General features: G+C 38.7%; 1 protein-coding gene across 1 annotated transcript; it reads left to right on the top strand.

The window, feature by feature from the left end:
• The first annotated feature begins 665 nt into the window (after positions 1-665).
• ercc6l2 (excision repair cross-complementation group 6-like 2) lies at positions 666-13,497 on the top strand. Its single transcript, XM_072432990.1, has 20 exons — positions 666-788; positions 1,316-1,734; positions 1,801-1,917; positions 2,493-2,686; positions 2,763-2,856; positions 3,238-3,305; positions 3,420-3,627; positions 3,705-3,845; positions 4,171-4,287; positions 4,375-4,494; positions 4,560-4,631; positions 5,534-5,679; positions 6,319-6,414; positions 6,489-6,588; positions 6,894-7,046; positions 7,130-7,213; positions 9,627-10,410; positions 10,714-10,868; positions 10,946-11,115; positions 12,374-13,497. Exons 1-20 carry the CDS (start codon positions 761-763, stop codon positions 13,395-13,397), a joined length of 4,290 nt encoding a protein of 1,429 aa, XP_072289091.1. The 5' UTR covers positions 666-760; the 3' UTR covers positions 13,398-13,497.
• The last annotated feature ends 343 nt before the right edge of the window (positions 13,498-13,840 follow it).

Genomic DNA, 13,840 nt, shown 5'->3' on the forward strand with positions numbered 1-13,840 from the left:
TTCAAAAGATATAATATCTATCTTATATTTTTAAAGGAACAGTCCCAATTTCACCTCATTCTAAAACCCATGAAAATTTCAATGTTTATAATGTGCAATAGCCTACTCCATATTTAAATGCAACAATCCTTCATTGTTAAGTTATCATGTCTGATCATTACTCTACACATACACAAAAAGAATAGACTAATTCATTATGTTTTTTTTTTTTTTTTTTTTTTTTTAATTGTCTTTATAAAGGATTGTTACAAGATTTATTCAAATTTGACATAATCTTAAACAGCACTTTCAACACCAATCCAGCTCGATTCGACACTCAAATCATTTCCAACAAAACACTTCAAATTACCAAGAAATAACAACACAATTTAGTAGAAATCTGTTATTCAGTTCTTTTGTTATTCAGTACTTTTTCGGGACTTTTTGCGCATGTCATGGGGTCAAAGAATCCGTTCGCCAATTTCACGAATCTGCCGAAACGGATGAACAGACATGTAAATACTCGGCTAGGCGCACTGAGGCTCCTTTCTGCTGAAGTACTGCTCAGTTTTCCACTGTACAACTTCTTCTTTTGTCATTTAAAGGCATATTGCATTCCCAGGAGGATTTATTCTGATCGTATCGCCAGCTTAACTTTTATTTGCGAGTGTGGCTCTCCGTCTTGTCTTGTTGCTACGTTTAGCAACTTAGCTTCACATGCTACTGTCAACAATCTCCACAAGAAAGAAGCTGCTGATGCTTCGAACAGAAGAGTTCTTTCATGGCTTCAACTTCTGCGGATGAAAGTGGTTAGTGCTTGTACTTCGTAGCTCTAAAAGTTCTCTGATTTACTTGCTCATGAGGTGGGTGATACTGACAAGTAAAATGTATTTATCTTTTGTTAAATTATCAAGATAAAAAAATTCGGAAAGTATCTTATTTAAAAAAATTCTGTTATTTCGTTCAGATTCAACTGTTTGTATTTCGTGAATTATATCCAGACGATATGTTAATGTAGGTATTAATGTGTTAAAACATTGTCTTTAAAGTCTAAACATATTAGTTGAGGTTTCATTATCAGACAAATGCAAAATGTCAGTAAAATAGCATCTTCAACCCTTATTTGATTGGTTCAGCTCTTTTTGTAGAATTTATTTTTTACTATAAACGATATACTACTAAATTTACTTATCTCCAAAACAACACTTGAGACACTTTGCATTTTTATATATATCTCCCACCTACAATACGTGCACTACTGGTAATATGTATGTATGTATGGTAAATAATTAAACATTTTTATGAAATTGTCCTTATTAAAATACATTTTCAACAGCAAAATGGCATGAAGGTGACATTTGTCTCGCTCCGGACCCTAAAGATGGCGTCCTGCGAGAGGCCACCATCTGCAGACTTTCCTCGTCCTCCTCTTGCTCCTCAGAACATCCTGACACAGCCTGGTTGACCTTCAAGGACCATGGGGCAGAGGGAGTGGAGGAATCTCTGCCTCTGTCCAAACTAAAAAAGGCCAAATCTCCCAGTTTAGCCCAAGAGAAGCCTTTTTTCCCTGGCACTGTGATCAACTCTAACTTATGTGTGCCTTTAGAACTTAGTTATGAAGTCGAAGTACCTTACACTATTAATAGATACTTGCGAGATTACCAGAGAGAAGGAATCAAGTTTATGTTCAACAACTACATCCGTTCCAGAGGATGTGTCTTGGGCGATGACATGGGTCTAGGCAAAACGGTGCAGGTGAGACTAAGAATAAATAGTTAAAATGTCTATGAAAAAATGAATTGCACCATTCTTCTACTCCAGGTTATTGGCTTCCTCGCTGCCATATTGCATAAAAAAGGCACTTGGGAAGACATTGAGAACAATCGGCCATCTTTTCTGCAGAGCCAGGCTTGTCACAAGAAGACTAATCCAAACGAGGTGAGTGTAAGATTCAAAACAAATCCATTGACGTGACAGTTTAAAGTTTAGTATACCTCCACATTTAGTCGCCATGTTTAAGTCACTAAAAATAGGCTTATTATCAGGGCTGGGCAATTAATATTAAGAATTGAGGTTCAGTCATGTTCAATTGTAGATTATATGCTTGGATTTTTAATTGCGGTTTACAATCTAATCTCTGGCATTAAAAGCGTGTGGTTTGCGAAAGAGAAAGAAATTGGCCTATTTTATTTTGTTTAATGGTACTTAAAACAGATTAAAATAGTCTTATTTATGATCATCAAATCAATACTGAATGTAATTTTTGTTTGTTAATTAAAAGAAAAAAATATTACATTGGGAATAATGGGATTAATGATCAGTATGAGGGGGAAAATAAATTATGTACATTACTTACACATTACATTTTTTATAAAAATGTATTTAGATCCCACCTGGATGACCGAATAATTTCACATACATCTACATATTATACTTGCATGCATTTATAAGTAACTAGCCTGATAAATCCTGTTATAAATGGTACAATTTGGTAACAAACCTTGTGTCCATAGGTTTTCCTTATTGTGGCCCCTTTATCAGTGCTGTACAACTGGAAGGATGAACTGGAGACATGGGGTCACTTCCAGTGTGTTGTGGTCCATGGGCTGAAGAAAGAAGAGGAGTTGAATCGTATTAGGAAGGGCCGTATTGAGATTGCGCTCACAACCTATGAGACCCTCCGGCTTTGTCTTGATCTTTTCAACGAGTAGGCTTGTCATTACTCATTTAACCATTTGTTGGTTGTGTAACTTCATGTAGATGACTTTCTGCTATTTATCTAGTGTTGACTGGTCTGCTGTCATTGTGGATGAGGCTCATAAAATAAAGAATCCCAACTCTCAGATTACACAAGCAATGAAGGAGCTCAATTGTCAGGTAGGTCACTGGAGATATACCAGATGCTACATGTAATTTATTGCAGGAAAAAAATCTAAATCGAAAAGATGAATTACAATTCTGTTCATATTTGTGTAGTCATGATACTGAAATTTGAAACTCGTTATTGATACTAATAAATAGGCTTAAATACCTGATACAGATTTTGATTCCAGACTGCTGTTTTCAACACAAAATAATAGTACTTTCAGTAACAATGTTACCTTTCTAATACTGTTCATAAAATATATATATTTTTTCCTGTTAATTTAATTTATTTTTGTATTGTGTTAGTTCGTATCTAATTCTCGATACTTTTGACTTTTTATATACAAAACTTGTATATGTCTTAGTTCATTTCAGTTTTCTGAATTCTCTTAGATCAGAATTGGCCTCACTGGAACAATCCTGCAAAACAATCTTGAAGAGCTGTGGTGTGTCATGGATTGGTAAATTCTTATTTGTCATTCGTCTCATTATGTCTCCATCCAAATGACATAGTTGCCAATTGTATCAATGTTCGATCAAATAAGCACTGTTTCTTTTCTTGTCTTATAATGAAGGGCTGTGCCTAAATGTCTTGGGAGCTTGGGACACTTCAAAACCAAGTTTTCTGAGCCCATAGAACAAGGACAGAAGCACAATACAACCAAACGAGCTCTTGCCACTGGAAGAAAGGCTGTCCGAGCATTAGTGAAGAAGATTTCTCACTATTTTCTGAGAAGAACGAAAGCTCTCATCAAGGAACAACTGCCTAAGAAGGATGACAGAGTAAGACACTCAAACTTAACCAGGTAGATGTTGTGTGTACAGCAAAATACATTCTTATGTAGGTGTGTGGACTGTAGGTGGTGTATTGCTCTTTGACGGACTTCCAACGAACAGTTTACCAGACGGTTTTGAACAGTGAAGATGTGACGCTGCTTCTGAGATCTTCTGAGAAATGTGACTGTAAAAGTGGAAAAACCAGGAGACGCTGCTGCTACAAAGTCAGTTTGAGGAATCATGATTTTTAATGTATTTTTACACTTTCAATGTTGGGGTATTTTCATTAGTCTACTAATGAAAATTTATTAATTATAAATTGAATTGTTGAATTGTCAAATGGCTATAGTAGTACTTTCAAGTTAAATCTACTCCCCACATAAGAACATACTCAAGACAAAGGCATTAATGTAGTATAATGTATTTATAGTAAAGCTAAGCAAACTTGGCTTTACTATAAATACATTATACTACATGAGAATACAACTTTATTTGAATTGCCTGTATGGTATACTGTATAATACTGTATAATTGCATACTTTTTGGCAGACCAATTCTGAAGGTGTTGAGGTGAAAATACTTTACTTCACATACTTGGCCATATTGAGGAAAATTGCCAACCACATGGCGTTGCTCCAGTCCAGCCCAGGAACCAGTAAGAACCAGGTATGTTCCTTTAAGATATTTTACATTTATATTTAACTGACCTGATACCTGTTGTTTTAACTGTTGTGTACTGTTTCTGTTTTATAGAAAAAGTACGTTGGCGTCATTTGTCAGAAAGTGTTTCAACAGTTTCCAGACTTTGTGCAAAGATGTAAACATGAAGCGTTTGAAGCCTTATCAGACCCAATGTACAGTGGCAAAATGAAGGTACTGTGCAACTACACATAATATGATGACATTTTATTATCTCATCACTTTACCATATTTTTCAGGTGTTACAAAAGCTGTTGCAATACTATCGTCAAAGAAAAGATAAAATTCTTCTGTTTTCTCTCTCGACCAAGGTAATGGCATCTTGTGTGTGGTTTGAGGGTTTAATATTGCGTAGGAAATTGATGGTGTGGAAAAGTGATTAAAAAACAGCTGACTTGCACGTTAGTTGTCAAAGTTCCCATATTATATCTTAAGTTTTTCTTTCATTCACATTCTATGGTGATCCTCTAGTCTACATTATACACACACTTTTCATTGAATATATCATTTCAGTCCATCTGTTGGTGTCATGATGTTAACAGCTGTCCTCACAATCCAAACATTCAGTGACATTTTAGCTTTAAAGTGTGATAGTTTGCACACAAAAAAGCAAAACATTATAAATTATCACCGATACAAGCTTAAAGTTGCTTTTTGACAACAATAGCAGCAACAATATTATGAATACACAAATCTTGTTCATAACATAGACCAGTGGTTCCCAACCTTTTTCCCAAGCTTTGTTTCACACTCCGAGAACCCCCTGGTTTACTAATGGTATATTGTCAATTTCTACTTGTTTTAATGTAATTTATGTCAAAAAATCCTCCAAAAAGATGAAACATTTAATCCAAATAACATTTATATCCACATATTAAATGTCTCCTTTTAAAATGGACATAGATGAATATCATTTTACATGGAAAACTCATTACCGCACTTGTCTAATGATGGCTGTCATCTGAGTCAATATAATAACCTCTAGCTACTATGAAGTCATATTTGCAGATCTTTTTGAGTTTGTAGGCTCAAGGACAAGGTTTGCTGGAAAGAGTCCCATTCAAACGCAGTATATTTAGCCTACAAACAAACCGAGCATTTTCTATATTAGTCCTGAAAGTGAATCGTTTGTTCTGTATTAGATTTATTTGAGAAACCATCTGCATGGTTTTTGTAGCCTCACCGTGTCTTTGTTGTGGTTGGATCCTCACAGTTGTTGGATGTTCTGGAGAGTTACTGCATGGCTGAAGGCTTGGACTACAGCAGATTGGACGGGAACACCAAATCCAAGGAGAGGGTCCAGATCGTCAAAGAGTTCAACAGCTCCTCCCACGTTAACATATGCCTTGTTTCTACCATGTTCGTATATAATATTTCGATTTACTTCACATGCATATAACCAGAATAACCTAGTTTTCCTTTAGTTTGACATTTTTTATTAATTCATTTGTAATTTAGCTGTTCCCTTACGTAGAGACCGCATTGTAAACAAGCCCAAAGCGCATCAGATTCACACAACCGTTACAATTTTAAGTAGATATATATGACATCTTTTTATTTTGTTGATTGAATATTTAAAAAAAACAGTCAGTCAGACACTTTTTTGTATTGTTGACATAGATAGAGGGATTCCCTTTTAGAACTCAGTAGCTACAGTTTATATTCACACTCAAAATCTGATTGTTATTACCGAATTATGATCAGATTTTGTTAAAAGATTTTTAAAATTATATGTAAACAGAAAAGACTGCATTGTCCCTCATGATTACTATTCACCACTGGTACTGTCCCACCAATCGAATTGATAATTAGAAAAAAGATCAGATTCACTTTAACAAGATAGGAATGGAATAGATTTACAAAGTGCCATATCATATAATGATATGGCACAGAAACTGAATTTGATGTGTATGAAAGTATGAAGTTATTACCTATTACCACGCTATTACTGTGTTTTTGGTTTTCAATAACCTATAACCAGCTTGTTTATTCTTCCAGGGCTGGTGGACTGGGTCTGAACTTTGTAGGAGCCAATGTAGTTGTTTTATTCGACCCCACATGGAACCCCGCCAATGATCTCCAGGCTATAGACAGGTACACTACTGCCAGCAGCGTCTGTGCAGTGTAAAGCTGAAGTATTTTCTAATAGTATTTGTGTGTGGTTGTAGGGCTTACCGCATTGGCCAGTGCCGGGACGTAACAGTTCTCCGGCTTATCTCCTTGGGCACGGTGGAAGAAGTGATTTACCTGAGACAAGTTTACAAACAGGTACCATCGTCTATGCATTGTCCAAGGAATTATGACTTCATGGACTAAATCAGAGCCTAAATTGAACCTTATACTGTGTCTTGAACTTGAATTATGCATAATTTAGCAGAATATTACAGATATCTTAAGTGTCACCCGAAGAAATTTGTTTTAGGAAACTCAATGTTGTGGGAATGTTCATGGCAAGTGTTTTTTTCTAAATCAAAATTCATACTAGATAAAAAAGCAAGCAAAAGGTACATATCAGTGCTTGCTTTAGCCGGACCCGTTCTTTAATAGTTCACCATTTTCCCCAAATCTTTCAGCAACTGCACTCCTCAGTTGTGGCGGCGGAGAGTGCGCGGCGGTACTTTGAAGCAGTTCAGGGGGACGGCGCACAGAAGGGCGAGTTGTTTGGCATCAGAAACCTCTTCAGACTGCAGACCCAGGGGACATGCCTTACACGGCAGATCCTAGAGGTCAGAAATCTTTCAAGTGATTCAACCGTCTTTTCAAGGTTTCCAGAAATCATCACATCATATTTTTGTTTTTTTTACTTTAGCGAGAAGGACAAGTGGAGGCTGGAATAACGACAACTCGAACCCACACGGGAGAGGAGAACGAAGTAGAGGCAAAGGCGCTTGGAGTGAGTGTTTTGGGCAAAAACGTCTTTACACCGCCCTATCCAGACATTATAACATGTGGCCCTTATGAACGCAAAATGAAATCCCTTTTGATAATGACATTTTTGTTTGTGCATTTTGAAAGGGCATTGGAAGTTTATTTTGACATTCTTCCTTGTGTTTCCTCTGCTAAAAATCCCAGAGATGCTCCGTTGATGCTGAAAAATGACAACTCCGATCTAATTTGAGTGACGCGCGGTATATTTTTGCCCGTTGGACGCGTGTATAAAGCTGGTGGTGTGTACGTTGTCCCAGCAAATAATATTATAAGCGATTCCTGCGCGTAGGCTGTGCTGCTGCGCTCACACACAGTAACTGCTGGGGGTGATATTGTACACACAGCGAATAGGTACTGTACTGATTCAAGTACTTGTACCATACATTATGATAAGAACTGTAACTAGAAAATCTGCAATGGCTGAAGCCATAGCTGGAGTGTCTGCGTCTCTCCCTCTCCCCCCATCTCCCTCTCCCTCTCTCTCTCTCTCTCTCTCTCTCTCGCTCTCGCTCTCGCTCTCTCGCTCTCGCTCGCTCGCTCGCTCGCTCGCTCGACTGGCTCCGTCCCAAAATTCTAAAGAATAAAGGCTAAAGAATTCCGACACTCATAATGCCCAAATTCATTTTAAATGGGGAAAAAGTACTAATACTTTTGAAGATTCTGCAAAAAGTACAGTTGTTCAAATGTCAAAAGTAATAGCAGACGTACTACTGTGAAAGCGATCGTAATGAGGTATAACATGTTGAAATCGGTTGAAGCGTTAAGGAGTTGAAACTGGCTAAATGGAAAATCATGGAAAATGTAATAATAAAAAATATGTGAAATGCAAGAACATATAGTGCCTGACGCAGACGTTCAATAAAAGCACCGCAAGAGAAAGAACCATAATGCTACGACTGTGACTATGCAAGGCAGTTCTTTCTCTGTGAGCGAGAGAAGGTACAAAGTGTAACTGTTCTAACCTTCTAAAACATGATCTTTGTTGAGTCCAATGGTTTTTAATGGCACATAACAATCATGATACTTGTGACATTGCCATAGAAGCCACTGATTTCTTTGTCGTTGTGACTTCTTCCTTCGTTCTGACTTGTGTGACGTATAATGTTGCCAGCAGACCACACTGAAGGCTTATTTATTTACCGATTGATAGGCTCTCCTCTTGTTCCGCATTGTTCTCATCTGCTGCAGCTCCTCCGAGGCCATTTGAATCCTCGCACAAATAGTGAATGGACTGAAGTGCTTTAACACGCACACTAAAGAGGCCCTCGAGCAACACACGCGCGCGGATCCGTAACCTCCAGGAAGTGTCATGGCAAATGTCATGAAATCTGGAACGCCGTTGGTGGTCGCTGCCATAAAGACGCACTCACGCGGCAAAAATGCACTGGTAGCATTGTTCCGGTAACATTACATCATGGCAGAGGGCATATGTCAAAGGGATGTTTCCTAATTACACAAAGAAGTCTTACATTAGGCGGAGTGTCGGCTGACGTGCTGTTGAGAGTTTATGCACATGTTAATATTGTGATGACATTTTGATTCAAAGATTATCGAGGACAATGTTAAACGGAAACAGGTGGGGCAAGTAGGCCAGTCTATAGAGTAGGGCCTCCTGAAAGGGGTGGAGAATAGTAGTAGTTTTCAATTGTTTCTTCTGCTTTTTTTATTGGACTGTTCTTGTTGTTAAGTTTGATAAATATATCTAAAAATGTGTAGTAAGCTGCATTTACATCAGAACATACATATACAGTCTCCCAGCTTTGAGAGGCCAAGTCATTCTTGAAATCTAATTTTGACATTCAGTATTTAATCTAATGTTGGAAAAATATACCGTATTTTCCGCACTATAAGCCGCACTTAAAAGCCGCACTTAAAAGCCGCACTTAAAAGCCGCACTTAAAAGCCTTTTTTTTTTCTCAAAAAACGTCTTCTTATAATCCAGTTCTTTAAATATGTATTAATTATGGTTATGCTTACTGACCTTGAAGCGATTTCATGTGGTACACGTTTTGTTTCGCTTAATGCTCCTTATAGTCCGGTCCGCCTTATAGTGTGGAAAATACGGTAGTCCTACTAAATCCTAATATAAGTCCTACGGTTAGATTTGTAATTGGCAACAGCACATAGTATATTATAGTATACAAGCATGGTAAGAACAAGATCCCTTAGTAGATATTTGATTTTGGCAAACAATACTTTATTACTTTCCAAATATTCAAAGCAGGATTCATAACTGTATCCATTGTTCAATAATCTGCTCACCTGCTGCATTATTAGTCTTGGATACACTTTTTCCGTATTACCAATATTGCGCTGGAAATATAGCTGGCATGTCACACTTTTACATTTAATGTTCTTGTTGTCTTGTTTCTATCAAGGAGCCCGAAGAGGATTCTGCCATTGCTGCCTCCAAGAACAATGTAGACAACCGGGATACTACCAAACTACCCAGGGGAAAACTGGACTTCAGCAGTGGCAGTGAAGATGAAGAGGGAATTGCCAAGAAGCTAACAAACCCCAATGCAACTGACAGTACCACTTCCACTCCAGGAAGAATCACTTTACTGCAACATGGGTTTTCTAAACTGCTGCAACGAATTAAGGGAACCCCAGATTCAGTGGACGGGGGCAGCTCCAACATTGACGACAGCAGTTCTGATGAAGGCAATCAACATTCTTTGGCAAATGTTTCCAACTTTACTACAGTGAAAGACTCAAAAAACTTAAAGAATGAGGACTTTCAAATATTAAGTGATTCTGAACCAGATGAAAATGATGTGCCAAAGAAAGAAGGGATTCGCAAAACAAATACGCCTAAAGCATTTGCGCCTCTTCCGAACATTTTTGAAAGTTACTCAGACGAATCGGAAGACTTGGACATAGAGGTGATGACTTCGAATCGAAAGAATGTGTCCAAAAGAACTGCCAAAACACAGGAACATGCTCCAAACAAAGTCAAATTTACAGAAGAAATCGAGACATTTTCATCATCTGAAGACGAACGGACGAGTAGAAAGCCTAAACCTAAAGGATGTAATTTGTCCTCTCCAATAAAAGAAACAGTTACCTCATATAAGCAAGGGTTTGTGACGCCGAAAAAACAAGCTAGGATCTCCAAAACCTCCCCTCAATCCAAGAATGGAAGCATTGATACAGTGTTAGGTGAGTGAATTGTGACTATAGTATACTCTCAAAAACTTAAATGATTCACACACACGTCCTGGTTTGGTCCATGCATGGTTTGAGCCTTGTCTTTCTGTGGAATTGGGTTGGTCGTGTTCTAGTCTTGGTTTAGTCCTTGTCTAGTCTATGTTTAGTCACAAATTGAGTTGCTGTAGAGCCACGGTTTCGATATGGTACTGTATGCGACTGGTGGTTAGAGTGAACGTGCAGAGTTCATGTACAGTGTTTTTGTGTGTGTGTTTTTTTTACACTGTCTGACTTATATGGTGTATCTTATTGAAGGCGGTGTTCGGGAAGTGGCGTACACTCACTCCAACCAGAAAGTAGTGGGAGGAAGCAGAGCTGAGGAGCTGATCAGCAGAGCAGCGGTGCGAGATGTGTTCCAGCGCCACATGTTCTCTCAGATGCCTGCCAACCATCTCGTAGGCACACAGGAGGTAATGACCAGAAGGCATCGGTAATAGCCACTGTATTAGAGTAAACACCTAATAACGTGCCGACTTGGTCTTTCCAGAGTCTGTCGGAGAGCCCCCCTGACAGTCCCCCGGTAGAAAGCAGAACCGCCTCTACCAGTGTGCAGCGGAGGCCGAGAGCGGAGCATCCTGTTACATTCAGGACCAGGAGTGCAGAGCAGACGCGACACACCGCCTTTATTATTGGGGAAACGCCTCAGAGCTTTTGCAGGTATTGTTCAAATGTACTCTCCACAGATCTGACATGTAACTTGGACCGGTCTGTACCTGTTTGACTCCACGGAGAGAAGATTTATGTCATATTGTGGAACATTTCAAGGAAAGCAGGTGCAGCATCAGTTGGAGCTTATGAATACCCTAGTTACAATGTATAAGTTTATTTTGTACATCATTGTGGCATAGTGGTTAGCAGCCCAGACTTTATTCATGGCTGTTATTCGCCGGTGGTGCAGGAGTTAAGACCGTTTCACATATGTAGTTGTTACCACCACAGTGAATTTGCTTTCTGGCTATGAGAATCTCTTCCCATTGCAAGCTACAGGTCCCTGTTCCGATTAAGCAGGAAAACAGTATTTAAAAACAGGCACACTTCCATTGACTCCATCCAAACTATCATTACTTTCAAGCAAAGATGATTGTAAAACGTTGAGTACGCTTTCAGTTCATAAGTCATGTTATAAATCAAGCAAAAGGTTTAGAATGAAGAAAGGGCTCTGTGTTTTTCAGTGTATAAAAGCAGAGATCATTTCCCAACATGTTTGAGGAGCAGAGCCAAACCTAACCACAGTGTCTGTAATGAGCGCCCCCACCAGGCCCTCGGGAACAGTGCGTGTGGGGGATTTAAGGACAGACCACCTCTGAGCTTTTGCCTTCTACCTATTTCCCAGCACCATGCCAGAGATGAACTCTCATTGTGTCGAGGCCTGATGTGCTGGAGTTCTCTTCTGCTCAACCACAACTACTAGGAATGGACCCAAAAATGAGCGCTGCAGGCCGTCCAAAACCACTCTCCGTATGCGCACATCAGCACCTATTTCCACACTGAATTTATCCAACACACACCTTTAGTCTTGTGCTGTTGCACCACTAACATACCAACGCATTAGGCTGGATAACACCTACATGGCTCCAATCTCTGTTTGAGAAGAAATGTGTCTACCTTTGTCCTTAGTTACAAGAAATATTCACTTATTACCCAAATTACCAGGTTGTTTGACTATAATAAAGTCGGTGGAAACCCTCATTCATCCAGGAATGTTCCATAATACAGAATAAATTACCTGTGAAAGCCCTAATTTTTTTTTTAAATCATTGTATTAAAAATCAATCTTTTTCCATAGTATCAAAATGTTGTTGAAATGTTAGTATTTTGATAGCACAATGAAATTCCAAAAGTATCTTCAGCCAGAGTTTAAATTGATTATGATCACGATCCTTACTTGTTGCCGTGTTCTTTGTCTTGTATCCAGGCAACAATTGGAGGAGATGGCAACAAAGCTTCATTTTTCTTCCGTTGAACAGTTTGCCACACGCGTTCTCGAGAGCACCTCCAACCAAAGACTGTCCTGGTTACGTCGATACTACACTTCGCTGGATCATCCCGATTTGGCCAATACGATCACAAAGCACTTTCCACAACCCGTTTCTGCAAAGCCCTCCTCTTCCACCTCTTTCAATGAATCGCCTTTATCTACAGGGGTTCCTCGTACTGACGCTGCAAAACCAATCGCGAAAGTCATTCCCAATCGGAAGGAGAGAAAAAGGTCACTCTGTCGAGAGGCAAAGTCGCAAGTTTGTGAGAAAAAACGAAAGAAAGATCCGTTTGAGAATATTCCAAACCTGGAGGCAGATTGGCCAGAGGAGAGAGTCGAGATTACCAGCGGATTCAAAAAGAAAAGAGTGAAAAAAGATGGCGGTAGCTTTAATCCAACCAACATTGAAGCTACTTTTTTGACTAACAAAGACTCAGAAATGGGCCCCATCTTACCTACTACACTAGCCATGCCTACGTTTTCAGAGACTAAAGATGAACAGACGTTTTCCAAGACTTCCCAAGAACCGAAATCAAACTCTGAATCTTCAACCAGCACAAATGGCAAGTCTTTTCTTACAGATCTAATAGGAGACACCTCAATACTTGACGATTTGTTCAAACCAAAAAAGAACTTGCCAAAAAATGCAACCTCCGCTTCAGTTCTGGCTAATCGCAGCACGCCATCATCTTCTAAGAACCACGATTCTCCTTCTTGTTCAAAAGCCTCAGTAGGAGCTTTGTGTGGGGATAGTTCGCCAAAAACCTCATTCAAAAAGGCTTCCAAAGACTTCTGGGACGTCCTGCAGGAGGGCGACGAGGAGAGTTTGAACAGGCTGACGGACCCAGCCGAAGTGCAGAGGGTCTGTGTCAACACCAGCATTGCAGCAAGACGTCGCTACAAACACGAAGAGAGTCAAAGTTTATGGAAAACCAACGAAAATTTTTTATGGAAGAAATAAGGAACTTTTCTAGACTTTTTGTTCTAATGTTTTAAAGATAAATCATTTACAATCATTTTTACCTCATGTTCTTAATCTCAGTTTCTCACATGGTTTTAAGTATGTTGTTGTTGTTGTATGTTATTTACTTGTCAAAAACAATGACGAGGTATTCACATTATTTTAGTATATTAATTGCGTATTTGTGTACAAGTTTACATGTGAATTTGGATATGTCTAGATAGGAACCCTCTTGTATTTTATTTTTATATTTAACAGTAAAATTGCTAGAAACGTGCAAGTGCTGCTTTTGCATTACTTTATATATTATGATTTACATAATACTACAATTGTGTAATTTTAGCATACAGAGCTCTCATTATGGATCTTTTAACAAGGGGTTTAGACTACACACTGTACATGGCAAAAATGATGTGAATTAAAAAAAACAATAAAAATTAGAT

Source organism: Eucyclogobius newberryi, unplaced genomic scaffold, assembly GCF_026437365.1.
Source record: "Eucyclogobius newberryi isolate DKJ021-1_F unplaced genomic scaffold, fEucNew1.0.hap1 SCAF_6, whole genome shotgun sequence".
In the NCBI taxonomy this organism is placed as follows: Eukaryota; Metazoa; Chordata; class Actinopteri; order Gobiiformes; family Gobiidae; genus Eucyclogobius; species Eucyclogobius newberryi.

Coding starts and splice junctions, on each gene's coding strand:
- ercc6l2 (XM_072432990.1), top strand. CDS start 761: ATGGCTTCAACTTCTGCGGATGAAAGTG. Junction 1,918..2,492: donor AGAAGACTAATCCAAACGAG/GTGAGTGTAAGA, acceptor TTGTGTCCATAG/GTTTTCCTTATTGTGGCCCC. Junction 2,687..2,762: donor TGTCTTGATCTTTTCAACGA/GTAGGCTTGTCA, acceptor CTATTTATCTAG/TGTTGACTGGTCTGCTGTCA.